Raw genomic sequence first — 26275 nt, forward strand, 5'->3', positions numbered from 1 at the left:
TTCTCTTTGAAGTTGCTTGAAAAACTCCTCTTTTTTTAATTAGTTCATCCGATTTGCGTAATCCACAAGTAACATCAACATCAAAACAGCCACAAAGCATGATGCTGCTGCCACCATGCTCTACAGTGGTTCATGTTCTCAGATCTAGTCTAACTAGTCTAACTCTTTGTACCAGCTGACCACAAACCTTTTCTATGAATTTATGAATTCAAAGAAAAACACACACACACACGCACGCACACACACACACACACACACACACACACACACACACACACACAAACAAATGTTCTCGCTATAAGTTTTCTGGCATTTTACCAAATCGTAATCATTTTTGCAATTCTAACCTAAAACAAGAGAAGTTTGGTCTGATTTAACTTCGGAGAGTGAGTAAAAGAAAGGTGTGTGTGTCTTTTTAATGCAGGGTATGTAAATATCTGGTTCAACTGATGGTATCACTTGAAAAAATTCTGAACAATTTCTAACTTGTGCAGCCATTTACACAAGTTGCTCCATTCAGGAAGAAAAAAACTGTTTCAAATGAATAGTTCAAAATATTTAGATTGTTCTTAAAAGTTTTCTAGTGAGGTTGGAGTTTCTGTTCTGATTTTTGTGTCTCTTTTCTCTCTTTTGCTTTTGGAAATACTTAGCTGGGTTGCTGTCTACTTTTGCCTACTTTTAGTGCTGTGACTTAAAATGTTATTCAGAATTCACGTTCTTGTTTTTCTGGATTCAGTGATCCAAACCAGTAATCAGTCAATGTGCTTCGGTGTGTATCAGGTAACTCAGGCCTTCTAAAGCAGCCATTTCACATTCTGCATCACTGATTCGCCTAATCCGTTTCCCTCTTCAGACAGATCATAGCATTTTTATTTACATGAACGTGTATTTAGAAAGTATCATAACATGAAATGCTTATAACAGTCATTGTTGATTAATTACGTGCTGCTTTGAACTTCACATTGATCTTTTCGGTTTAGTTTCAACAAATTATACATTTAAGCACACAAGTTAAATTTTGCTGGTTTTAAATGCATTTTTAAATTTTCTTTTTTACTTATAGATGTATTTATGTCTTTTTATTTTTTAAATTAATTTCTTAATAAAAATATTTTTTAAATTCATTTAAAAGATTTATTTTTTGAAAATTAATTGATTTAAAATGTTCACATTTGTTCTTTTTATATTTTTCCTCTTGTTTTTAATTATGTCAGTTTCGATCCTCCATACATTTAACAAAAACACACCAAATTTATGTTAAATCTTCCACCACCTGATCAGACAGTAGATGGCAGCAGAGAGCTGGTGTGAGCCGAAGGCACGTGCTCCACGACCAATTTATGCAAATAAGATGCTTACAAAACGGTAGTTGCGCTATTAAATTATGAATTAGGATGCGTCCTGTGCATCATAATTCAGAAAACCAACATATTGAATATTATGTAATAAATGTGCCTTTAAAATCCACACATATGGAGCGTGTTTTGCATACATGGAACTGCTCTGTACAGTAAGCAGCGCATACGTCACGCCACCTCCGCTGCCATTCATGCGCGTTTTTCTCCCCAAATTCCGCTTCGAGTGGGAAACCAGAAGCACACAGGCGCGTCTGGGGGGCTTCTGAGGGATGCGCGTCTTCTCTTACTTCTTAAAACAACAGCGCCAATCATTGTGGACCGTTAATTGCATCCGGTTTCCCGCGCCCCCGGCTGGTGAACCTGCACGCGCTCCTCCTTCCATTATGTGATGCGGAAAGAGAGAAAAAAACTTTGATGAAAGGTGTTTGGTTTTCACGCGTGGATCAGGAGAACTCGGCGTTTAGAAAGCGCAAGCGCCTCGCTGGTGGAGGCGTGGAGGGGGGAAGATGATCTGACTGGAACTGATTCAGATAGTTGTTTGTTTGTTGTTGTTCTTTTTCTTCTGCTGCACATGGAGGAGAAGATACACCTTGTTTACGTCCTGGTCTGATTCACTGCCTGGTGCTGCAGAGGAGCCACTCTTTCACGTTGACCTGTAGATCCCCATAAATTACCCTATGAATTTCGACCAGATCCTCGCTGCCATCGGCGGCTTTGGCAAATATCAGAAGATCTTGTACATCTGGATTTGTTTGCCTCAGATCCTTCTCGCCTTCCACATGATGGTGAGCATCTTCACCGGGGCCACGCCGCCCTACCGCTGCCGGGAAAGCTCCAGCTCAGGAGCGGGGAATCAGACTTCGCTCCCCGCAGAGAACGTCAGCCTCTCGGACTCCTGCTTCTCCTCGGAGGTGATGCTGCGGCTGCAGGGCAACCGGACGGAGCGCGTCCCGTGCGGCCACGGCTGGGTCTACAGCACGGAGGTTTTCCACAGCACCACTGTCACCGAGGTACCGGAGGATGATGGGATGTGGAAATAAGAGCTCAGCTCAAGAATAAATTCATAAGTTTTGTTTAAAAATATATTTGTAATAAAATAGACCACACTGCCTAATAAGCAGTGGCGGTTCCTGCGTGACTGGTGTCCTGGATGATCCCAGAGGGGCCCATCAACACAAACCTTCTGCAGCAGCTAAGTCCAAAACTTTTGTATAAAATAAAATAAATAAATAAAATAAAAAAATGTACATAGCTTATTTATTGAAACTGCCATTATGTTGTGACAGTATTGTATAAGACAGATAAACTATGAAAAAAATCAAGTGCTTCTGCTAGCTAGCAACAACCAATCAGAGTCAGGAGGAGGGTCCTAGCACTGTCAATCATGGTTGTATACACTGCCTCTTCCCCTCTCATCTTGCTCTCTAGTTGCTACTCCACAGCTTCTTCCTGATGCTCAGGCTAGTTAGCATGGCCACCGGTGACAGCGGATATGAGTTGTTTAGTCAACATAAATTGGTCCCAAAAGAGTTTGTGTTGGTATGAGTCCATTTCCACTTTTAGGGTCTCATGAGTTCCACGATGCGAAAACAGCGGCTGCGATCTCGGTATTTAGCAAACAAAATGGAACCCACTATAAACCACGGAGTTTCACAGAATTAACTGATATTGGCGGGAAGGGAAGGCTAGCTGTTAGAAGGGAATAACACATTTTAACACCTTATAAAACAAATGTTCTGTTGAACCACAGCGGTCTGTTATATTTGTGAAACAGAATAACAGTAAATGTTGGCCTTTAGATATTGATTTGTAATTTTTTTATTCTCACCTCATACTTCATACTTTTGGGGTTGATAAGAATGGATAAAATGGAAAAAAGAGGAATTCAGAAAAATTAGAATGGAAAAAGTGGAGTTTGGAAAATATTAAAAAGGATTTCATGGGGGCCGAAATATCCTACAACATTTATTTGTTAGCTGAAACTAGTTCTTTTTTTTAGTAATAGTAAACATTTTGAATAACACAAACATAAACGCACCCAATTAGAGTCGCGGCTCAGTTCCATTGTTTGTCTCCAGTTATGTTAAACTCCGGAGCGTACCAGCAGATGATGACATTTATGTTGCGCAGACGTTGTTGTTGAGCGACCTGAGGGTTGTGAATAAGTCTTTGCATCGTTCACCTCCAGAGGGATTATCAACTCCCTATGGAACGGGTTTGCAAATAACCAATAGGAATCTTGTTCCTAAAGCAGCTGATAGACGTGCTAATGGAGCAGCCCTCTGGGCTGTGAGCCGCACCGAAAACCGCCACTGCAAAGCATTTATTATAGATCTAATTAAAGAGTGAACCATAATATGAGCAAGTATATAGGAGGAGAAAAAAACACTATTGTGTGTGATTCTGACGCACACATTTACACACATCGTGCAGCAGACTTCCTGACAGAGACCAAACAACCACAAACCACACAGATATGATTTGTGGTTGTTGTTTTTTTTGCTTCCATACGGGTCTGCTACAAATAGTTGGTAACATTTAGCACATTGTGGTTGTTTTGGCTCTCCTGCTTGGTTTTTTATTTTTTTATTTTTTTTATTTTAAAAACCTAACTGGTGTTTTCTACACAGTATATGCTTTTGGCTCTAACTTTTGACACATTTACATTTTTCATTCCTTGTGCGACATCTTCTATCTCCTTTCAGATGCTTTTTAATCTGTTTCTGCGTGTCTCGTCTTTCTGCGTAAAATTTGAAAAATCATGGATGCAGAAAAGCTCAATACGTTAAAAAGAAAGAGGCTTGATTAAAAATAAAAACCAAACATTTGTTTTAGCACCTTGACTTCAGTATGAAGCTAGTATATGGTACGAGGTGAAAATGTCAAACAAGTAAAACCTGCATCCCACCTGGAGAAACCCATCTGTAAATGACAGAACAAATAGGATTCAGTAACAACTTTTAACTATTTCCTTTCTTCTCCTCCCAGTGGGACCTGGTGTGCAGCAAAGCTGGACTGAACAGCCTCGGATCGTCCATCTACATGTTCGGCCTGTTGGTGGGGTCTGTGCTGTTCGGAGCCATGGCTGACAGGTAAGGCTCGAATCTCGGACTCTGAGACGAGACGCCAGACTCGGCCGATCCAGGCTGATCTTTGGCATCAAAGCGTGGTTAAAGGGGCGGGCGCGCTGGAGGAGTCCTGCTGGCATGTGGTTGTTTTGTGTAAGTAGGGCAGCTGACAAACCGCGGCGAGTTAGTTCAAGAGTTAAAAATACACAAAGAGGTTTGACTCAAACTCCTCTGCTGTGAGGTGGAATTTGTTTCAGGCGTATGACATATTCTCAGAAATGGTAGTGTCCTTCTCCAACAAAAACAAAACATAATTCAGGAGAGTGTAAAAGCAGGTGCCTCGCATTTAAAGGCACAGTTCAACACGCCTCGATCAAGAGAAACAAACAAAAAAAATATATATATATATTTACTTTAATCAGCAGTGTTGTTTCTTTGATTTATTAGGTCTTAGACCTAGAAAGAGTTGCTAGTATAGAACTGTCAGAGCTCTAGTTTAATTATTTTCAGGGAATTAAAACAATCTGATAAAGCCAAATCCTGGATAAATTATTCAATAGAACCACCTGAAAATGACTGATGTTATTAATCAATCAGCCTTGATAGTTGAGGATTTATACAATCCGGTGTACTAATTGTCCCTGAATGCAACTTAAAAGTTCAGCTCTGGGGTCCAACTCTTCTTACAGGGAATCCTGTTCTGCATTGACATTAGGCAGCTACAGACAGCAGCACTGACACTTAGGCTTTTTATCTGGATCTAAACAAAATGTTTAGCTGTGCAGCTAAATACTTAGTTAGTAAGTTAAGTAACAAGTTTAGCCAATTACTGAGCTAAATTAAATAACATAGGACATGCTAAATATTTAGCTACCAAACTAAATATTTAGCTAACAAGCTAAACATCATTGGCTAATAATTAGTGAGATGTGCTGAAATAACATATTTAGGTTGTCATTTAGCTAACAAGCCAAATATTTTGCCTCATAAATATTTAGTGAGCAAGCTAACTATTTAGCCACAAACAAAAATATTTAGCTCTGGGCTAGCAAAATATTCGGTTAGGTCTGAGCTAGCTAGCTGTTTACAAACTTACTAATTAATTAGTTAGTTTTCTAGCCAATTAAACACTTTGCTTCAAATTAAATGTTTAGTTTGCTTACTAAATATTTGTTTTGGGGCTAAATATTTAGTATGCTAATGTAATACTTAATGTTGTGTTGGGTTTATGAATTGTAAATTTATAACATATTTAATAAAAACACTTTTGTGAAAAAAACTGAGCAACGTGAGAATGAAGATGTTCTGCATAGAACAATGTCTGAACCAATCCCAGCTATAGTTTAGCTAATCCCTGCCGTAAAGCTTTACCTTTAGGATGGAAGCTTGCTGCTTGTTCGTAAACCTTGGGTTGTTCATTAAGTGCAAAGGAAAAATAACAAAACAACCACAGCAAGAAACCACAGTGACCATTTTGTGAGTCAAGAATGAAAATGCTGATGTGGAATGAAACTCCTGTTATAATAAAGAAGATTTAATGGAGCAAGCTGTCAAGATTAGGGGCCAGGAGGTCAGGCCACAGAGAATGATAAGATACCAAGCTGCCCGTAATGGCCAGTTTCATACTGAAATACAAGTCATCAAAAATAAGAAATGAGAAAAACTTTTATGCTTTAAACAAGATAATTGCAAACATGGAGAAAAGGTGAATAGATAGGAAGGCAACTCGGAAAACTTCAGGAGGTAAATCCCAAACATAAAATTAGAAGCCACTTTACAAGTCACTTACAGTATCAATATGAAGCAATAGAAAAAACCTTTGGAAATGTAAATATTATGACACAGTGGAAGGCGCGTTACCAGAAGACATTCACGTGCTGAACATCTGCAATCAAGAATGTGTTGTAGGCTATCTTTTATAGAGACATGTTTTGGTTAGGCTGCCTTATTTTGGAAGATGTCTCTGGTTCAACATTTAAATTATGTTATGAGGGCTGAAAATTTAACATGAACCCTAAAAACTACACCTTCAGTTATCTTGGGGTTTTATGTGACAGATCGTCACTATCTTAGAGTGGTCTCTTTGTGAAAGGTACGGCCGACGTTTGGTCCTGCTGCTGTCCATCGCGCTGCAGACTGTGTTTGGAGTCGCTGTGGCTTTTGCGCCCAACTTCCCAGTCTACGTGATTCTACGCTTCGCAGTTGGGACCACGATATCTGGAGTCATTATCAACGCTTTTGTTCTTGGTATGAACTAAACGATCACACTCAAAGACGAACAAGACAAGGTGAACTATGAACATTTAAGTTATAACCTCCGACCTTCTGTTTCCCTGCCATAGATGTGAGACATTGCCAATATTTCTATTCTCTTAAGGTGGATGTGTGTTAACATTAGTCTGTACCAGAAAACAGCTGCTTGTCTAAACTTGCCCAAATCTACAGTTAGAGTTTGAGCTATAGAGTAAAAACTGGAGTTAGAACAAACAAGGTTCAATGGGGAACCATATTTCCTTCGTGACATAAAATATTTTTTCTTACTATTTTTTTCTCTCCTACAGCAATTAAATATGAACTCAGGTTTTTCTGCTTGATGCATTACAGAAAACTAATATTTAGGTTTTATTGATTTCAACTTCCACTTGCATGTTGTTTTTTTTATTAGAAAATATAAATTGTTTTCTTTGTAACCCTTGACACTTTATCCTTCACCTCACAACTCCAACCCTCAGACAATCCCCTTACCTGTGGTTCCTCCTTTCCTCTCTTGTCCTCTTCTCTCCCAAAACCTCCTCAATCTCCCTACGCCAGGTACTGAGTGGACGTGTACCAAGAGACGCATGCTGGCAGGCATCATCACGGACTACACCTTTGGCCTGGGATACATGCTGCTTGCAGGGGTGGCCTATCTGATACGAGACTGGAGAAAGCTGCAGCTCGCTATATCAGCCCCAGGCTTCCTGCTGATCTTCTACATACGGTGGGAGGTTCAACCGGAAAATTGGATTTATGCGTGTTCATGCTATACAATGAATGGCCTCTGTGTGGCGCTGAGTTCCTCCCCTCCCCTTATATCTGCTGTGTCCTCCATCAGGGTTCTGCCCCAGTCTGCCCGGTGGCTACTGGCCAACGACAGGAGAGAGGAAGCCATCGCACTCCTCCGCAAAGCAGCGCTAGTTAACGGCCGGGTCTTACCTCCCGCTGTCCAGGTGTGTGTTCGTCTCATTCGTCCGTCCATCTGTCCGTAAATGTATTAGTCTGTTGGTTCAGTTGACCAGTCCAACCGTTTGACCATTCATCGGGTCATCCATCTACACATACAACCAACCAGTCCATCCTTCCATCCAGCCAGATAGTGTAAAGTAAAAGGATGCCAGTCCAAAATGTAGGGGAATTTCCCATAATTCACAGTTTCATCTGTCTGTTCAACTAATCCAGCTGCTGCTGCTCTGCCCTCCAGTCCATCCCTCCAAAATACCATCCATTACTCAGTCCACTTGTCCAACAAATCCATCCGTCCACAGACTCAAGGTCAACCGAAGAAAATGCATTTTTAAAAACTTTTTTTTTACAGAAATTGGATGTAAACACACACAGTGGAAGAGGACCAGTCCAAGTCTGAAAGGCTTGGACAACACCAGATACTATATTTTTTCTCTGATGATGTTTGGACTGGCCTTTTAGTGCTGAGGACTTAACATGTTGTTCGTTTGTGGGTCTTTTATGTTCAACGTTCATTAAGTGTAAAACACTCAGAGTTGCATTAAGGTTAGATAATTTACTTAGTGATTGTAGAACGTTGCATTTCCTCGACTGCAGAGGATCTTCATCCATTTGTATTGAGTGCTTTGCTTTGCTTCCAGCTGCAGACTACTCCTGCTTGTTTGTGTAAAATTCGTATGGTAAAACTTATGTGCTGAAGTGATTTTGTACCAACAAGTTTTTTATTTGCTTGTGTGTCGTGTTCATTTACACATCAGGCTGAAAAGTGGGAGTTTTTAGGCGGCTCAAAGCGAAGTCACTCAGCTATGGATCTAATCCGTACACCACAGATGAGAAAGAGAACCATCATTTTGTTCTACATCTGGTATGTTCTGTCGGCCTTCTCCAGTATTCCTCAACGTTATTTCTAGATCTTTCTTGATTCCTCTGTGTTTGCAATCACAGGTTTGTGAACGTCCTAGTGTACTATGGGCTGTCTCTGGGTGTGTCTCGGTTGGGGACGGACCTCTACCTGACCCAGTTTGTGTTTGGATTGGTTGAGATCCCAGCTCGCTCCCTGGTCCTGGTCGTCCTGCCCTTCAGCCGACGCCTCTCCCAGAGTGGCTTCCTGGCGATTGGTGGTCTTGCCTGCTTGTTGATGCTCGCCGTCCCTGCAGGTATGGAAGATGGAGACCAGGGATTGGTTGCAGTTTCAGGGAATCTCTTAATGCGCTTTGCAAGATCTTGCAACTAACTCTCAAGGGGTTCCTACGTAGTCTGGAAAAGTTTGGAGTTTGACTTAATTATCTTCCAAATATAGATAAATATGTAAAAAAAAAAAAAAAAAGAAAGAACGTGGAAAGATGAATCCATCCATCCCACAAATTAATTTGTCCATCCAACTAGCAAGTCAGTCTGACTATCTGTCCAACAAAGCAATTTTATTCATTCATCTCTCCAACTAATTCATTCACCTTTCAGTCCATTTGTCCAACCAACCATCTATCATTAGTCTTTCCATACATCCGTCCGTCCACCTGTCCAATCAACCAAACAATGGTTGATCTAACCAACCAACCAACAATCCTGTTTGTCCAACCAATTACTAATCTCATCCATCGGTCCATCCGGCCAACAATCCCATCCATCAGCTACAAATACATATAAACTCTGCTCTCTAAAATGTCGATATTTTTCTTTGTCTGCAGATCATCCCAATGTCCTGACTGGACTTGCTATGGTTGGGAAGTTTGGTATTACGGCCTCATTTGCTGTCATCTATGTGTACACTGCTGAGATTTTCCCTACTGTGGTAAGGTAGGACTTCTACGTTTTCTGCCAAGCAGTTTAAGGCTTCCTCAGACATGCAGTCTTGCAGCTTCTTCACTTGGTGTACCTGCAGGCAAACAGGAATAGGCGTGTCCAGCATGTTTGCGAGGATGGGGGGCGTATTGGCGCCCATTATAAACATGCTGCATAACCACAACCCCGTCACGCCGCTCATCATCTTCGGCACTTCCCCGCTTCTGGGAGCAATTCTCGCCTTGGCGCTGCCTGAAACTGCTGACCGACCTCTGCCAGACACGCTGGAGGACGTAGAGAACTGGGACATCAGGTACTGCGGCTAGATAAAGATCTAGTCCCTGTAAATAAAACCTGTTGCACTGCTGCGTGTTAGCCTAGCCATCGCCTTCCAACGCAATTCTGCTCGATTCTATTCTCGATCTTGGCCTTTTCCCACTGAAAAGGATTTCTCTGATACTCCTTCTGAGTTAGGGACACCAGAGAGCAGTCCAGTGTTTTTGACAAATGAAACCCAGAGGATTTTTCTGAAGAATGGGTGCCAGTGGAATGTTTGCCAATTATTTTAGAGAAAAAACTTTCACAACAGCATTGGAGAGTCTATTCAGATGATCCAGGTGCTGGCGGTGACACAACGAATGACGAGGCTTGGGAACCTGTTTGGATGCCTTTTTGGCAAACAAGTTATTATTCAGTCGTGGAAAGCAGCTTGGATTCAGACTCTGACTCAGATTCTGAAACGTCTAACCAGGTGAATGTGGTTAGACATTCCTCTTCCACAACAGAAGAGGAATGTTGGTGGAAGAGAAATATGCATTTAAAAAGCAGTATTTGATTATCAAGGCAGGTATTGCAGAGGAAAAAAGAGTTAAAACCTCTGTACTTGGATTAATTGAAAGTTTGATTAATTTGGCTTTTAAAAAATCTACTGTACGCTGCCTTCCAGAGATTACTGAATCCATGCAGCAATACTATTTTGATAAAGTCTGGAGTCCACTTCAAGGACAGTTTGCCTCTGTGACCCCAGAGAACAACAATAGTGTTTCAAAGATTTTTCACAGGCTAACTAAAAAAGTTAATTGCAAATTGAAAGAGTTGATCTTTCTTTTCGCTGTATATGACCCAGTAACTTGTGGAGTGTTTTAAAAAACCACGTAGCTGAACCAAGTTCCCTAGCATCTGCAAAGGATGTTGCTCATGGTTTAAGAAAAATATAAACTTAAGAAAGTCCTCAAAAAACAAACAAAAAAAAGAAGGCAAGGAAATCAGTCAACAAAAACCATGCTCTGAAATTGCTTGTCCAGAAAATGCTGGATGAGACAATGCATGTCTCAAACATAATTGTCCAATGACCGCCTAAAGGGAAACTCTAATCGGCTGTTTGAAAAAATCTGGGCTTAATTTGAAAGAAAGGATCTCAATATCAGCCCATGTAAGATACCAAAACAGAGTAGCGCTATTTTAAATAAGCTTCATAAAAGATATTTTGAAAGAGATATATTGTCTATGATTAATTTAGAAATACCAGAATTTGACAAAATGTGGTACCCTATGTGATGAGACATCTAACAAAGCTGCAGAAGAAACCCAACGGCTTAAGGAGGCTGTTGTCGTCCTGCAGCGGCCTGGTGAGGCTCTTCAAATGCTGAATTTACATCAGTGAAGTCTAAGAGACAATTTCTGCTCAGTTTCAGGTAATTTCAGTACCCAGTGCAGCTTTAACTGCCCTCTAAAGAGTCATCCTATCAGCTGCCATGATGCAGGTGCAGAGATCGATCTCCACCACACAGCGATACTATGTCCTCAGGACTGAGCTCCCATGTCTCCACAGCTTCCTCTGGAGAGCTGGAATTAAAAAAAAAAGTTTTTAGAACTAGGATCTTCATGAAGCCTTGAAGCAAAATCTACATTTTTTTTTTTTTTTGCCATATCATTTATTTTATGAGTTATCTTTTGTATCACATTTGATACGGCAGGCTTTTTTTTAGAACTTTTGGGCAGAACCAAAGTTAGAGAAGCACTTAGATAATCTAACGGCAGGCAGATTGTGTTAGCCGGTCTCCTCCCGCCTGCTACATCCGGTTATATTTCAAAATAAGAGCACCAACATAAATCACATTGTTTTAATAATTAAATAATTTTTCACAGATGTTTATGAGTAGGGTGGGCTAACTGTTGATACATAACCATTACATTTAAAATCAAAATGTAACCAAAAATCAGTTCTGGTTGCTGAAATAATATGAAATAAGTAATTAAAAAACAGTAGTAAAAAATTTATTTTTAAATCATTAAAAAAATTATGTTAATTAAACTGACCTTGAAATAAATAAATTGCACAATTAATTTCTTGTCTTCTTCAGTGTTTTTTACCAGGCTAGCTTCGTTTAGATATATCAAATAAAATCCCAATGAAAGTTCAATTTACATGATTCAAGGTACTGTTAGAAATCTTTACGTTTGTATTTTTTTTAATCTTTGGCAGGATGGCTCCTATTTTGGAAAACCTTGAGCCGTACGAAGACTTCGATCCACCAGAGAGCAGCTGCAACATCTAGCGAGCCAGAACTCGAGTGTGTGCAGCAGAGATGAGCCGATTCTGTCAACCAAACGTTTCACTGCTTTGAGGCAGTGAAACGTGCCTCAAAGCTCCGACATCTAACACACTCAATCATCTTCTATGCAACTGCAAGTCATGATGTGATTATGAGCTCTATCCAAGAGAGCCAGACGTGCTTCACACACACCAAATCAGCACAAGGTGTTCACACACAAACACACACAAAGAAGGCATTCAGCGCTCCTGCCAAGGCCAATGAAAACCTCACTGTTTAAGCTGACGCAGGTGAGAACCAGCAGTCAGGAATAGCTGCAGTTCACACTTTTGTATATCCGTCGTCCAGTTTGTACCTTTAACCCAGTTTTACAAAGCGAACTCATGTAGAACATCCTGTAGATGTGAGAAAGTAAGAAAGCAACTCACCTTAGGAGTTTGCAGACAATTTTTGCATATTTATATGCCTTTATAAAGGTCTATATAAAACTGCCAGTCCAACACTAATGCAGTTTACAAGCCTGATGAACTCTGTAGAGTCTCGTTAAAAAGCAGAAGTACCTTTCAGCTCTAGGGTTTTATGTATAAGGACATCGAGTTAAGTGGTTCAGCAATTGGGAAAGTACAACCTCAGATGAACAACACATTTAACAGTTCTCATTACTTATTTATATGATTTACATATACAATATCCTAGCATTTCTGGCTCTACGAAGATTTATTTTCTTCAACGGATCAATTTGCTTCAGTTCACCCAAGATCACAGATATTCATTTTGTCAACATGTCCAGGTTTGGTGCATCGCTTTCGATTGTTATCGTGTTGCGTGACACAGTTTCATTAACTAGTTAACTAGTTAAGAGTTATATTAACTCTTTTATGTTCAAATGAGACTGTTCCAGAAATCCTGAGTCTTTATCGATGCAACTCTGCAAATTTATAGGTGTGGCATTTTGTACCCGTGTCAACTGTTATGTGTACAAAAAGGAGCATGAAGGGGCTTAATATATCATCCATACCCACCAGGTGTCCCTTTGGAATCAATAATGTATTTTTGAACTGAATTGACATCTATGAATCTTAAAAATAATAAATTTCAGTAGGTCAACTTTTATTTTGGTTTGATCAGGGGATCATACTCTACCTTATGATAAACTGTCCCTAAAACTATTTGAACATTTTGTAATTACCTGAATTATTAATCAAATTACTAAATGAATAAGTGAAATAAACTAATGCGCAGTGATTTTTAGCATACTGGCACAAAATGGCAACGCTTGGGTAAAGAAATATAGGTGTTAGGGTTGGTAGCTATGGAGGTTTTAAATGTTGTCATGCCTGACTTCAGACAGGCATTTCTTGGAAGAGCTGCAGCTACGTTAAATTGTTCCATCTTTGTTGCCGTAGAATGATTGATTGTTCAGAAAGTCATTTTGCGGACGGCTTTTCACTCAGGATGCACCGTCCAATATTAATATAGTTGTTCTGGCCGATAAATGATATTTACCGATATTATATATATTTCTCTACCTTTTTGATATTATAAGATGACCATCATGTTGACGTTGCTTCTCCGCTTCAGCTAAACTCCCCACAATCCTTTGCTTCATCACATGACCAAACATAACCTGCCGATAATGAAACATAAGAAGCAATAAAACGGAAATGAGCATTAGTTGTTAACATCGCCATAGTTTTACTTATGGAAACAATACGATAAAAAGTGACCGTAATCAGCCAATACTTTTGTTAATGCCGATATATCGCATATATCTGCTTTTAACATTGGAATATTCCACACACTCTCATGGTTAGAGCAGTACACCAACTATAAAGGCGTTGGGTCCTGCAGATGATGACTGCACCTCTAAACCCTTCAAGTTGCTTTGAAAGGTCTGCTTTCGTTTTGCTACGCATTGATTCCATCTGTCTTTACCATATGTCATTCATATGAGTTTCCATCTTCCCATCTTTAAGGCCTTTAGTTTGTTTAAATCTGATGCATTTAAACTTCACTGAACTGAAATGACTGTAAATCCTGGACATGGTTCTTAAGCATTTTCACATGTCATACAAAACACTTTTTCCAAAGTGTATCATGTCTCTTGAGTTGTAATGTGAAGCATGATTGCTGTTTTTCCAAGTAGCTGCAGCCGAGATTAGTTTGCATGCACTAGTTCCTTTTATCATGCGCTGTGTAGCCTTTGTATGACGTTTATACTTAGTTTTGTATTGAAATCATGGGATGTAACAGATCAGCATGAATCAAGGTGCTCGACTTTAGTATTTTTTGTAGACGTGCTGTTTTCGATGAGTGAAATATAATCACGTGTGAATCAATCTATACTCTGATGCATTGTATGATCTATTGATAACAGTTACAAGTAGGTTTAAGGGCTGTAGTTGCATTTATAGATGAAATGGTTGAAAAAAATGTTTACTGCAGATTTCTGCTGCAAAAGAATGTTTTTAAAACAATCATTGTCTACTGCTTAAAAAAAAGTTTATAAAGATTCTTGCATATATCTTGATATTGTTCATATTTTCTTAAAACTCGACCACAAATCTTAGTGGATGTTATTGGGATTTTCTGCGATAGACCAACACAAAGTAGAAGATAATTATGAAGTGAAAGCAAGTTGGTTTGTTTCAGGGGTCTGCAACCTGCGGCTCTCTAGAAACTCCCACAACAACTTTGGATAAAATGATAAAGAACCACATAACCCTTGTGAATATAAACATTAGGCTGGAGCAATATTCCTTTGAATGTCATCATAATATTTTGAGGCGTTTATAGCGATACCATTGGCAGTGAAAATAAAAGTTTTTACAACTTCTTTTTGTAATTTATATAGGCAACTATTTTCTCTGCTGACCGGGTCCATCACAGCATCAATAAATATGAAAATATTAATCTGTAATGTGGTAATGTTTTCATATTTATTGATGAGGTAATGGGCCGGGTCAGTAGAGAAAATAGTATAAATAAATATTCTGAAAAGATGGGAAGTTTTCAGAGTTTTCAGATATAATTAATGGGAATTTGTAGCTATGATAAATAAAAAATGCATGTGTCTAATAGCTATAACACACGAAGGATTTAGCTGTTTTCCTCATCTCATGGAAAAATTACATTGAATTTCCACAAAAGAATGACATTTGAAAGTATATTTTTTGTAGATTAATATCCAAAATATTTTCCACAAATAACATCGCATAGAGGAAAGTTAATCCATTTTGTTTTTATTGAAGATTTTTGATTTTCTTTATTTCAAAACTTAAAAACTGAAGTTAAATTGAGGTTATAAGGCGGATATGTCTCAGAAATGATAAGTTTCCTTTTTTACCAAAAGGTTGTGTAACATATATGGCTCTAAACACGTTTTATTTAGGTGACCTGCAGGTCAGAACGGCACTTTGGGTTGCAAAGGTTGCAGAACGCTGCTCTATTTCATGAAATCTATTTTCAGTATTTTCAAGCTTGTGATTTTACCAAATGTTTGTGGGAATACGTCTGCAGGCCTAGTGAATGTGGAAAGTTTTGACATTCAGCTGAATGAAGTGAAGAAAGAACGCCTTAGAGCCCGAGATGAAGCAGAGATGTCACTGCAAGCGGGGAAGTTTCAGCGTTTTTATTGTCACGATTTTGTCAAATATGTAACGATCAAGTGGAAATGTGTCATGAAATGTATTTTGTATAACTGAAATGAAGGCGTAGTGCCTTGGTGCCTCCAGCAATAAACTTGTTTGAAACAAACAAGAAGAAAGACGACATATTATTTGTGCAACTTTTGCAAAACAGTATATTTAGAAATGCACCGATCCGATATTATCTGTATTGGTTCTGATATTGAAATAAAATTCTAGATCATGAATCATTGCTGAACAGTGGTGCAGTTGGTAGAGCTGTTGCCTTGCAGCAAGAAGGTTCTGTGAGGTGACTGTCAGGTTAATTGGTCTCTCTAAATCCTCCCTAGGTGTGAGTGTGTGTGTGCATGGTTGTTTGTCCTGTTTGACTCTGTGTTGCCCTGCGACAGACTGTCCAGGGTGACCTCGCCTCTCGCCCGGAACAATAGCTGGAGATAGGCACCAGCACCCCTCTGGACTCCACTAGGGACAAGGGTGTACAGGAAATGAATGAATGGATGGATGGATGGATGGATGGATGGATGGATGTTTGACCAAGACAGCAACCTGCTGTCTGTCAGTTTACATTACCTGCTATACTCCGAATTACACTGACTGAACAAAAAAAGATTTGTAAAGCTATTGGTGTCTTTAAGTGTGCTGTACTGGTGCAAAGTCATCAAATAAATTTGTAATTCAGTCTGTGTTTTTTTTTTTTTAAAAAGTTTTACGTTAATTCAGCACTGTTTTACTGTATCTGACGATACTAAACCTCAGATATTGTGATTGGAAATGAAAAAAGTGGATCGGTGCGCCCCTGAATACTTTCAGGCTGCTTAGACTCTCACACCAAACAAAGTGTCATTCAGACCCAGGCACTGACAACAGCGTAAACATCAACAACAAACAGGAAGTATCTAGGCCAGAGTGACGTATGTAGCGTCTGTAGTGACTCCGCAGTTGTTGTCCTTCGTAGACATCAGGATGTAGCCGTCGTTGCCCCAGTACGTGGACCAAGAGTTCTTAACCAGCCAGTACGGCTCCCCGTTCAACGTGCCGTATCCCACCGCGAGCACGGCGTGGTCCAAGTCGTCCGGGGTGTTTCCTGAATCGACAACGGAGTGGAACGTTAGCTTGCAGACGGGAACAGAGACGTCCGGAGCGTCCGGAGAGACGTAAAGCTCACCACAAGCCGGTTCGTAGTAAACGCCATGGCTGTAGAAGACGAACGATCGGTGCGAGGCGTCGATGCTGACGGCGGTCGGGCCATTCTTGAAGAGGGCCACCCTGAGGGCGTCCGCGTCGCCCGACGTGACGTTGGTGTAGCTTTTGACGTGAGCGGTGAGCTGCGACGAGTTCAGATGGCAGAATCCGTTCTGTTCAGCAAGGGAAAGAAAAAAATGAAGCTAACTTTGGAAGAAGAAAATATGACTGACCTCAGAGTGGAAAATGAGTCATCCGGTGTTTTTTTTTCTTATAACGCCTCTGAATGTGTTTGAGGTTTTTCGGCGATATGAAACACCTCCACAGCTGTTAAAAACCTCAGAGTTGTGATGAAGTTCGTCTCACCATTCCCATGTAGGCGCCGTAGGTTTCCGTGGTGGCGATGCCTCCGTGTTTCATGATCCACTCGTACGCCCGCCACTCCTCCCCGCCGTCGCAGCCGTTGTTGCCGAAGCCCCAGGAGCAGTCCACCAGCATCTGCTGGGACAGGACTTGCAGGGAGCCCGTCTGGAAGAACAGGGGTCAAAGGTCAGCAACCTGTTCTCACTGCTACGGTTTGGGGGGGGCAAAAAAAGGGATTATGCTAAAAATTAAAAACACCCATTTATTGTTGATTCTGTCAATAGAGAGAGAACATTAAGCCACACATTCTCTTCAGCTTGATGATATTCTAGTAGAACATTTTTGATTCAAAGAGTAAAAAAAGTAGCTTACAGCTGCATCGTTCTGGCTGCTGAACACTTTACATTACTGCATTGCACAGGTGAGATTTACCCATTTATTTACAGACATAAACATCTTTTCATTTCAGATTTCCATCTTTTTTCCAAATTGACATTCCCAGATGTAAAAATTAACTTTATATTCATCTACAAAAGATAAATACAAAAGTTACCCCATAAGTTTATTACTGTTTAATCAGTACAGACTGCTAAGGAAAAATGGAAGGAAATACAGAAGGAAAGAAACAAAGAAGGAGGGATAACTTCTAGGAAATATCACATTCTTTACAAGTTCCTCCTTTCTTATCATCAGTTCTTCAAACGGTTCTGTAAATTTTATCCAGGAAAACAACCGTCTCAGCACTAACTTTTAAAAACTCATACAAACAATCAGACAAAGTGGAAATAACTTCTCACAGAGTTTTTAAAGATATCCAGCAACCCTGAACACGTGTTTAACAACCGATTCACAAACTTCTCTAGACAAAGTGAAACCGTCCTCAAACAGACAGAACTGTTCTTGGACCAGCTGTCCCTCCACAGATCTGCAGAGCGATGCTGTGAGACGGTCTGGAAGTGAAGCCGGCTGTGTTTGTGAAGCTGCCGGTGAGGACCGGGGTCACCGCTCTGCACAGGTCACCGTCCCACTGTGGGAGGGGAGCGCCACATCCTGGCAGATGTACAAAGCCAGAGCACTGGGGCCCTGGCGAAAACACACACACACACACGGCTCTCCCTCCGAGCCGGAACATTGCGTTCCTGCCACCGCTGCAGAACAATTAAACAGCACCGACTCTAAGAAGCTGCCTGATCGATCTCGACATCTGTCGCCTCCCTCTGTTCCCGACACGTCTGATAGACGGGAGAACTATGAAACTACACGGCAGAACGACTTTAGCATGTTCCGGTCGGTAATTTATGACCTTGACTAAAGAAAAGAAAAGCGCACACAGGCTCCTACGCAGAGCTCATACAGATTAGTCTGATGAAAACAACTGGAAATAAAATCTGGAAAATGTGGTGTGCATTTGTATTCCTGCACATTTTTACTCCAATTACCCCTGAATGAAATCCAACAAACAACAACTAAATTAAATTCTAATAAAATACATTCAAAATTTGAAAAAAAAAGAAAAAAAAAAAAAAAAAAAAAGTTCAGCAGGTTTGATTACTTGCAAACCATTTTCTCCTCTACTGGACCCGGGCCACGAGACGTGATGGAGAGCGGCGTGCGTGCCAGACGGAGTCAAAGAATTTGCTCACTTCGACAGGGTGCCATCAGATCCCATAATAAACTGCTCCCATGTTTGGATCGGTTGCTAGGCGACACAGGAGAAGGAATGCCTTTGAGCTTTGGCTTTCTCTGTGACGGGAGCCGACGGTTCAAGCCGACCGTCAGGTCTGACTGCTGCTTAAATCATTCTTCATTTAATCAGTTTAAGATGATTGACAAGAGCAACGAAAACACCAAAACTTTATATTTCATTTCACAAAGTAGAGCAGGATTGTAAAGTAGGAGGAAAAGAGGAGTTTCCAAAAATTTCAAATCGAAAAATTTGACAAGACATCATTTTCAAGCTTTGGAAGACTTTAAATTACAACGTTGTATTTAATTTAAAAAAATGTTAATTTAAGTTTTGCTCACTAAAATTGCACAATTTAATATTACTCAATTAGTTTTAATGAAAACTAAAGAAAATTTGAGGCAAGTTTGAATATATTATTTAAGCAAATAGAGCTGATAAGATTTTACGGAGCACAGATTCCCAGATGGAGTTAGGTCTGGACTTTGACTAGGCCATTCTAGCACATGATCTAAACTGATCTGTTATGACTGCATGTGTCGGATCTTTATCCAGCGCATTTGATGTGACTTCTGACAAACTTCCCTGCCCATAATGAAAGGCATGATGCTGCCACCACCAGGTTTTCACCACACTAATAGATTCATGTTGTTGATTCAACGATTTTATTTGGAGACGCCAAAATGTGTTTGTACAGGACACTTTTTAGATTTTTATTCCTAAAAAATTTAGAAAACAATAGATCTTTTTATACACTACTGAGTTTCTTTATGACATAAAATGCCAGTAAGATAAATGGAGATTTGTGGCAAAATCTCCATTTATCTTTAATGGGTCTGCCTACAGAATCTAATTCGATAAATTAGATGATGGGATTTATTTGTCCGATCAAAGGTATCTTATGAAAATTGACAGCCTTTAAAGCTGGCACTAAACATACTTTGCATTAAAGCTGCATTTCGTTATAGGTTTGATGTAATATTCTAATGTTAAATGTCATGTTTTTATTAGCTGTAAGTGGAAAATAAGCAATATTAACAAAAATAAAGGCTTTCAAACATCCATCTGTGTGTAATTGGTCTATATAATACGTTAGTGATAAGAGTTTCTGAAATAAATTAATTTGTTGAATGAGTCTGTATGTCACTAAGGATCCAGATAACTTGATCAGTTTAGCTTCCTATATGAAATGTATCTTTTTTATTATTATTATTCTTATTTGCCCTTAATGCAGTTAATGATCAAAGTGATGCCAGTTTTTTCTCTTCACCAGAATTAAGTGCATCATGAATAGATGAGGCGTAGAGCTGAACATCTGCATCCTCAAAGAGAATAGGAAATTAGCCCATCAGTGGAAAACACTGGAATGGGGTCACTTGCCATGCTAAAAGCTGCATCTTAATTCTGCAGCCCTCACCTTTAGGAAGAGGGCGCCCTCTACTGCTCCAGTGGTGGCAAAGCTCCAGCAGGAGCCGCAGATGGCTTGGTCCTTCACTGGAGTCACAGCACCTGAAAACGGTCACAGGATGAGCAACAAGTAAAGTGCTGACAAAAATCTGACTTTAGGGAAAAAGATTAGTGCCTCAGACGTACCGTACAGCCTCCAGTCCAGAGACTCGGGTACTTTCACCCCTTCGTACATCTTGGATGGGAAGGGGAGACCCTTGTTTGGGGTCTTGCTTCGTTTTCTCCCCCTCATGGTTGCTAGCTCCGACATGGTGCGGTCCGACAGCGAGTTCAGAGCCAGGGAGAAGGACAGGCCAGCTCTGTTCTTAGAGTGGACATACCTACAGCAACAAGGAAACATTACTGGAGACCTTTTCGCACCATAAACGGTTAAAAATCTGTATTTGTCAGGGTAAGACCTTTTTGTATCTAACTCTAACTTTTCGCATCTATTTAGCTGTCTTTCATCTATCTTGATATCTTCTCTACATCTACCTCATGTCACAAAGCAATGAAGATGTCTACATGCGACTCAAACTTTTGCTTGACAGAGAAAAAAAATACTACCAATATGAGAATATACAAGTTTGAACAGTCCTGCCACTACAAAATGTAAGACCTGTGATTAATGTATTTAAGACTAACTTACAATTTAGGGCCTTAATATTTGATGCATGAATTTAAGACATTTATAGGCTGCGTGGACTCCCTGTTTAACCTGAGGTTGTGAAGAAAAGCATGCTCTCTCTTCTCGTGCTCCATGTCGTCGCCATACTGACGCTGGAACTTCTCCTTGAAATGACCAAACATCTTCTGAGAGTGGCCTGAAGCTGAGGTGTGGATGAGTTCCTTCATCGGGTTAGCCAGTAGGTGGTGCTCTACCCCTGGACCTGGGAATCCCCCGCAAGTCATCCCTGGATGGAAAAGAAAGAAAACGTAACTGCTATCGTCGTCCGATGATTCTAAAAGGTTCCCGCTAAACCCGCCAGCTCAAACCTTCAGGCAGAGAGAAAACTACACGGTCAAAATGGGTGCTGAACTCTTTGTAGTCCACCAGGTACTTGTCATAATGGGACCCCAGCAGAGTGTTGTATCCCATCATCTCGTAGTGAAGGGGTATGGAAGTGCTTTTCTGTCCGTCTGCGTTTTTCTCTGCGTTCGTCACCCACAGCGTGTAGGTGTTCTTCTTGTAGCCCACGGTGGTCACGTTCTGCCAGACTTCGCACAGCGAGCCGCCGTAATACTCCATCCTCAAGAACTACAGAGGAAAATGGCAGGGTGGGAATGAAATGTTAAGCTAAGCGGATGATTAGCATTTTTGCTATCGCCGATAACTTTCTACAAAGGCAACCTCAGTATGTTCTGCTGTTTGAACATGTTGTTGGTTGTGAAAACGAGGACAGTCAGGGTGTGTAAACTAAAGCGGCGCCACTTGTTATTCTTATTACAGTAGTGATATTTTAAAACTGTTGTCACCAAACTTAAAGCAACATACAGTTAAGCAGCAGACTGCAGGCTAATATATAATGGTTAAAATATTAATGTTTTCAGATATTCAAATCTGTTTTGCAGTTTATATCATAGTTTAGAAGTGTCAAAGCTTTACAAAAAATATACAAAATCATCCATAAGAACCATCCTATATCTACAATAATGCTAGTTTCTTCATCGTTTTAGAGGCCCTAGCATTGCTGCTGCTTACACAGTTCTAATCATCTATATCACTGGCAAATTTTAATGCTAGTTTAACTTAAGGAGAAGAAAAGTTTTGAATGTGATCCAACTGATAACCTGAAATGTCGTCATTAGGGTCAGTGTGAAGTACGCAGACGCACCTGGAAGCCCTGCACATCCGGTAGCGACGCTTGCGGCTTGACCGCTTCGTCCTTCGTGCCGTTCACCTGAAAGCACTTCATGACGTTTTGCTCCACCTCTGTGGTCTCAGGAGTGATTTTGTAGGAAACGCCAAACTCCTGCTGAGCCCCCAGCTGGTAAGTGGAGACCTGGCCTGGTGAGAGGGAGCCACAGAGGGAAGCTTAGAGCGACACAGAAACCACAAAACCGACACCGGTGGTCTGCGTTTACATTACGGATCGAGTTAGCTTCCTCATTTTCTGACCACCTGCTGCAATTTTACAGCTCACATTTCAGTTGGGAAAGAGGCTTTTATACTTCTTCACGTTACAGTCAAAAACATCGCTTTGTTTTTAGAGTTACATCTGATTGAGCAAAACACAAGTAAACCTTCTCTGTAATCAATTAATCAATTAGTGGCAGGATCAATTAAAATGAGCTTGATCATTTCTGGTCTGATGATTTATGTATTTTGAAGGGATGTTTGTTTACAGAGACGTTACAATCCATTTTACTTATTGTTTTGGTTGCCACCTTTTATTTTAGATATTTAAAATATCTTCCACTTCCAGTGTTAAGTATTCTTTACTAAATTAAACTATTATTGACCTTTGAGAGGGCAACCTTGAATTATTATGCCGTCATTAATATATTACTTGAAAATGGTCTCAAAACAAAAAGATTATCATTTATCGCAATCATTTCTGGGGCAATTTATCGTCCAGGAAAATTTGTTATCACAACTGGCCTAAGCAGAAGGTTGTGCAAAATTGTAACGTAAACAGATACTTTCTTTTTCCTGAAAAGTGAGGTGTACGTTTATATTCCCCAAAGTCAACTCTTTGTGAAGCCATTTTTGATGCAACTAAAGATTTTGGGTTATTTCTCCCTCAGTTTTGCATTTCAAAAGTCACATTTGTCAATTCCTCTTTTTGCAAAGTAGCTCAAGCTCAGATATATTGACCAGAAATCTCACTTTTCAGATCTGACCACAGATTATCCATCACATTTAGGTGCCGAAAAGGACATAGATATTGATATACATATTGATTTTTACAACAAAAGAGCCACAGTCCAAAACATAATGTCCACTACAAGGGTTTGAAAATGCAATCCTTTAGAGTTTAATTTTAATTACATAAAATGCCAATAAAACTGACTGAAGGTTGTGGTTGTAGTGAGACAAAAAAAATCTGAAAAAATTAAGAGTGTGCATATTTTTGGACTGTGAAGTACACTTAAAAAAATGCTTAGTCATTATATTTTATATGTCTGAAAAATAAAAATCTGAACTCAGGTTCAATAAAAATACCCTACAGTGATGTGTGTCACATGAGTTAGCCGATCAAGTTCTCATTTTCTGTTTAACTTCCTGTTCACATTTGATGATGCTGCAATCTGGCTTCTTTTCACTGACACAACAGGATATCAGGTTCGGATCCATTCAGTCCATCTATTCCTTTAAAACAGAATCAGCTGTAAGAGCCTTCTGCCTAAGGTTGAGTAGTTCTCTTACCATGATAATAGTCTATACGGCTGGACTTTGCTGCGAGGTCAAACCAGCCCTCAAATGGCTCCAAAATCTCAGCATAGGGCAAAGAGATCACACCTGCAATGGCAATGAGAAACCTTAAAGTGTAAGGATGCAGATCCCTGTCATCAGGACTAAAACCTGCCATTATCCAGCTTACCTTTGACGTGATAAGCGTCTCCGAAGTCAGGAAGAGAAGGCACAGCTTTTGCATGTGTGGCTACAAATAATCCCCCCCCCAAAAAAAAAAATAAAATAATGAATGTCATGGATTTGACATGTAATTTTTGAAGTTAAACACAAGCAATTTATCAAAATAGCAATTTTCCGCCGTATAAAACAGAGAATATAGACACCCCTCGTTAATAACAGTGTTTCAACTCAGCCTATTACCCAAAATATCTGATATATAACAACACGTCAAGCTTTGTGGTACGAATTACAGTTTAACAGCATAAAAAGTAACTAAAACACAAATTATCATTATTACTAGCTATCAGCTAGTGGGTAGGAACGTGTTTCAACAGTTGCTACTATGCAGCAATAACACCTCATGCTAGCGCCTTTAACGGTTTTCATGCAACCTTCACTGACTGAAAACACGCTACGGGAAAATAGCGTCGTCTCTTACCGCTGGCAGCCCAAAAAAGAATAACGGCAATGTACAAAGGCCGCATTTTGTCTGAACCAGGTTTAACAAATACGGGGGGAAAAAAGGAGCCAGACTACAGTAAAGTAAAGCGACAACACATGACTCCAAATGCTACCCAGTATCTCCCAAAACACTCAATAAATGAACACAAAGCCATCAACGTCCCGTCTCGACCAATCAAATCACAGAGAGGAATGGCGTTGACCAATGAGATATCAGAGGCGGGTTCTAGTGTTTTAAGCGTCATGTGACATGGGTCATATGACCTAAGGTGATCTCCAGGGTAAGTTGAGTAACTTATTGCTGTTCTTTGCACATTTTTAACCGACCAAAGGTGCAGTTTTTTGTGTTGTTGTTCTGAAAGTTGGCATAGCTTTAGAGGGAAGGTTGGGAAAGGATCTGAGACGTTTTCCTGACTGTTGTGTCACTGTAACATTACTGATGCCTGTTGTTTGTCCAACTGTCTGCAATCTAAATGTGTTATACAATCAACTTGTATCTGTATAGTCATTTGTTTGCTGGTGTCTATATCCAGCGGTCATCTGGTCATGGTTTTGGACTATGGGAAGCCAGAGCACCCAGAGAGTACCCTCACATTTACAGGGATAACATTCCGACTCCATTTAGAATATTTAAGTCTCAAAAGTATTAGTAACACCAATCACTGTGATGCCCTTAAATGAAACCCAGTGTAAACTAATGCCTTTTGATGCTGCTTTAATAGAGTCCTCATGTACGAAATTTGATCTGTGTAAATTGAGCTGTTCTGTAAAACAGACATATTTTTTAGAAAGAAATGAAGACACAGTTAAAATCCTTATCTTTAAAAAAAAAAACAATAGTTAAACTGAATATTTTAAAGTGTCCAAAAAATAGAGTACCTTTTACCACTGCAAACCTAACAAGACTTGACCATTCACCTAAAACTAACATACGCCATCCTCATGGTTACACATGATGCGGAAATGCTTTTTTTTTCCCCAGAAGATCTAGGGAGCCAATGAAAGGGTGATTTTGAAAGAAAAGCTGTTAGAGGCTTCCAGCAAGACAACAACTATAGTTTTTGTTAAAATACTCTTCCAACAAAGCAAAATTGGAGTAGTTTTGTTTTTTCAAACATGCACTCAAGGCCATTGCAAAAACTTAAATAAAGTCTCAAATTTAAAAGCATTACTGTTAATACATTTTGTTCTCTTATAACAGAATAAAAGTAAAAAAAACTGATTTAAATAAATTTGTAAATATTCCAAGGAAAAAACTCAAATGGTTAATGAAACTGGAAATAAAATACAAAGATACATTCTATCACAAACATAAGCATTTTAATTCTGCATCTTTATTTTTCTTGAAATTATTTGCTTCCCCAGTTGCATAATTTCCCACTATTTGTGAAATATAACAGAAATTAGCCTTAATGGGCATTGTACCATTTGTTTTATATGAGGAATGTTTATAATAGTCTTATGACTGTAATCACTGTTAACAACAAATAAACATAGACTGAGGGGGAAAAAACAATAATAAGTTTGATGTGTCTTTTAAAACTCTACTTGTGTTCACTATGTGTGCATCGAGACAAATCCATAATGCAATATCAACACTAGATGTCAGTATATCACAGGACAGGACTACACATAACTGGAAATATGTTCCTCATGAGTCCAGGGTTATTCTGGCACAGATATTGAAACTCTAGATTCTCTGATGTAAGTGAACAGCAGCAGCCTGCAGTCGGGACGCTGTGGCGTTAGAACACAAAAGACGTTATTCTGCGTTTAACTCGGTCAGGTGGGCGTCTGGTTGCCCCTAAGTGAAGTCATGAGGTGACGGTGTGAACAACTGAGCAGTCAGTGGGGTTTACAGCAAGCCATGTTTTCATGAATAGTAACAGAAAACGGTGCAGATAAATGTTCTCTTCAGGGTGGGACCTC

General features: G+C 39.8%; 2 protein-coding genes across 2 annotated transcripts; one reads left to right on the plus strand and one right to left on the minus strand.

Moving 5' to 3' along the window:
* Positions 1-1313: 1313 nt before the first annotated feature.
* Positions 1314-15751, plus strand: LOC106931509 (solute carrier family 22 member 13). The gene is made up of 9 exons (XM_088010112.1): positions 1314-2368; positions 4347-4450; positions 6519-6673; positions 7238-7635; positions 8407-8513; positions 8594-8805; positions 9337-9445; positions 9531-9743; positions 11916-15751. Exons 1-9 carry the CDS (start codon positions 2036-2038, stop codon positions 11986-11988), a joined length of 1704 nt encoding a protein of 567 aa, XP_087866238.1. The 5' UTR covers positions 1314-2035; the 3' UTR covers positions 11989-15751.
* Positions 15602-24482, minus strand: LOC106931510 (digestive cysteine proteinase 2). Its single transcript, XM_015009667.2, has 11 exons — positions 24324-24482; positions 23853-23912; positions 23678-23770; positions 22143-22315; positions 21304-21565; positions 21026-21221; positions 20455-20648; positions 20279-20370; positions 17181-17342; positions 16798-16987; positions 15602-16716 (listed from the first exon to the last, which is right to left on the minus strand). Exons 1-11 carry the CDS (start codon positions 24367-24369, stop codon positions 16529-16531), a joined length of 1656 nt encoding a protein of 551 aa, XP_014865153.2. The 5' UTR covers positions 24370-24482; the 3' UTR covers positions 15602-16528.
* Between the last annotated feature and the right edge of the window lie 1793 nt (positions 24483-26275).

This window comes from Poecilia mexicana, unplaced genomic scaffold, assembly GCF_051168715.1.
Source record: "Poecilia mexicana isolate PSO_F unplaced genomic scaffold, ASM5116871v1 scaffold_11, whole genome shotgun sequence".
NCBI lineage: Eukaryota > Metazoa > Chordata > Actinopteri > Cyprinodontiformes > Poeciliidae > Poecilia > Poecilia mexicana.

Excerpts from the sequence above, each read along its gene's own strand:
- LOC106931509 (XM_088010112.1), top strand. The coding sequence starts at position 2,036 with ATGAATTTCGACCAGATCCTCGCTGCCATCGGCGGCTTTGGCAAATAT. Across the intron at positions 2,369-4,346 it reads ACAGCACCACTGTCACCGAG|TGGGACCTGGTGTGCAGCAA; the intron begins GTACCGGAGGAT and ends TTCTCCTCCCAG. Across the intron at positions 8,806-9,336 it reads GATGCTCGCCGTCCCTGCAG|ATCATCCCAATGTCCTGACT; the intron begins GTATGGAAGATG and ends CTTTGTCTGCAG.
- LOC106931510 (XM_015009667.2), bottom strand. The coding sequence starts at position 24,369 with ATGCGGCCTTTGTACATTGCCGTTATTCTTTTTTGGGCTGCCAGCG. Across the intron at positions 20,649-21,025 it reads GCTTTTCTTCACAACCTCAG|GTATGTCCACTCTAAGAACA; the intron begins GTTAAACAGGGA and ends TTGTTGCTGTAG. Across the intron at positions 16,717-16,797 it reads TTACTACGAACCGGCTTGTG|GAAACACCCCGGACGACTTG; the intron begins GTGAGCTTTACG and ends TTGTCGATTCAG.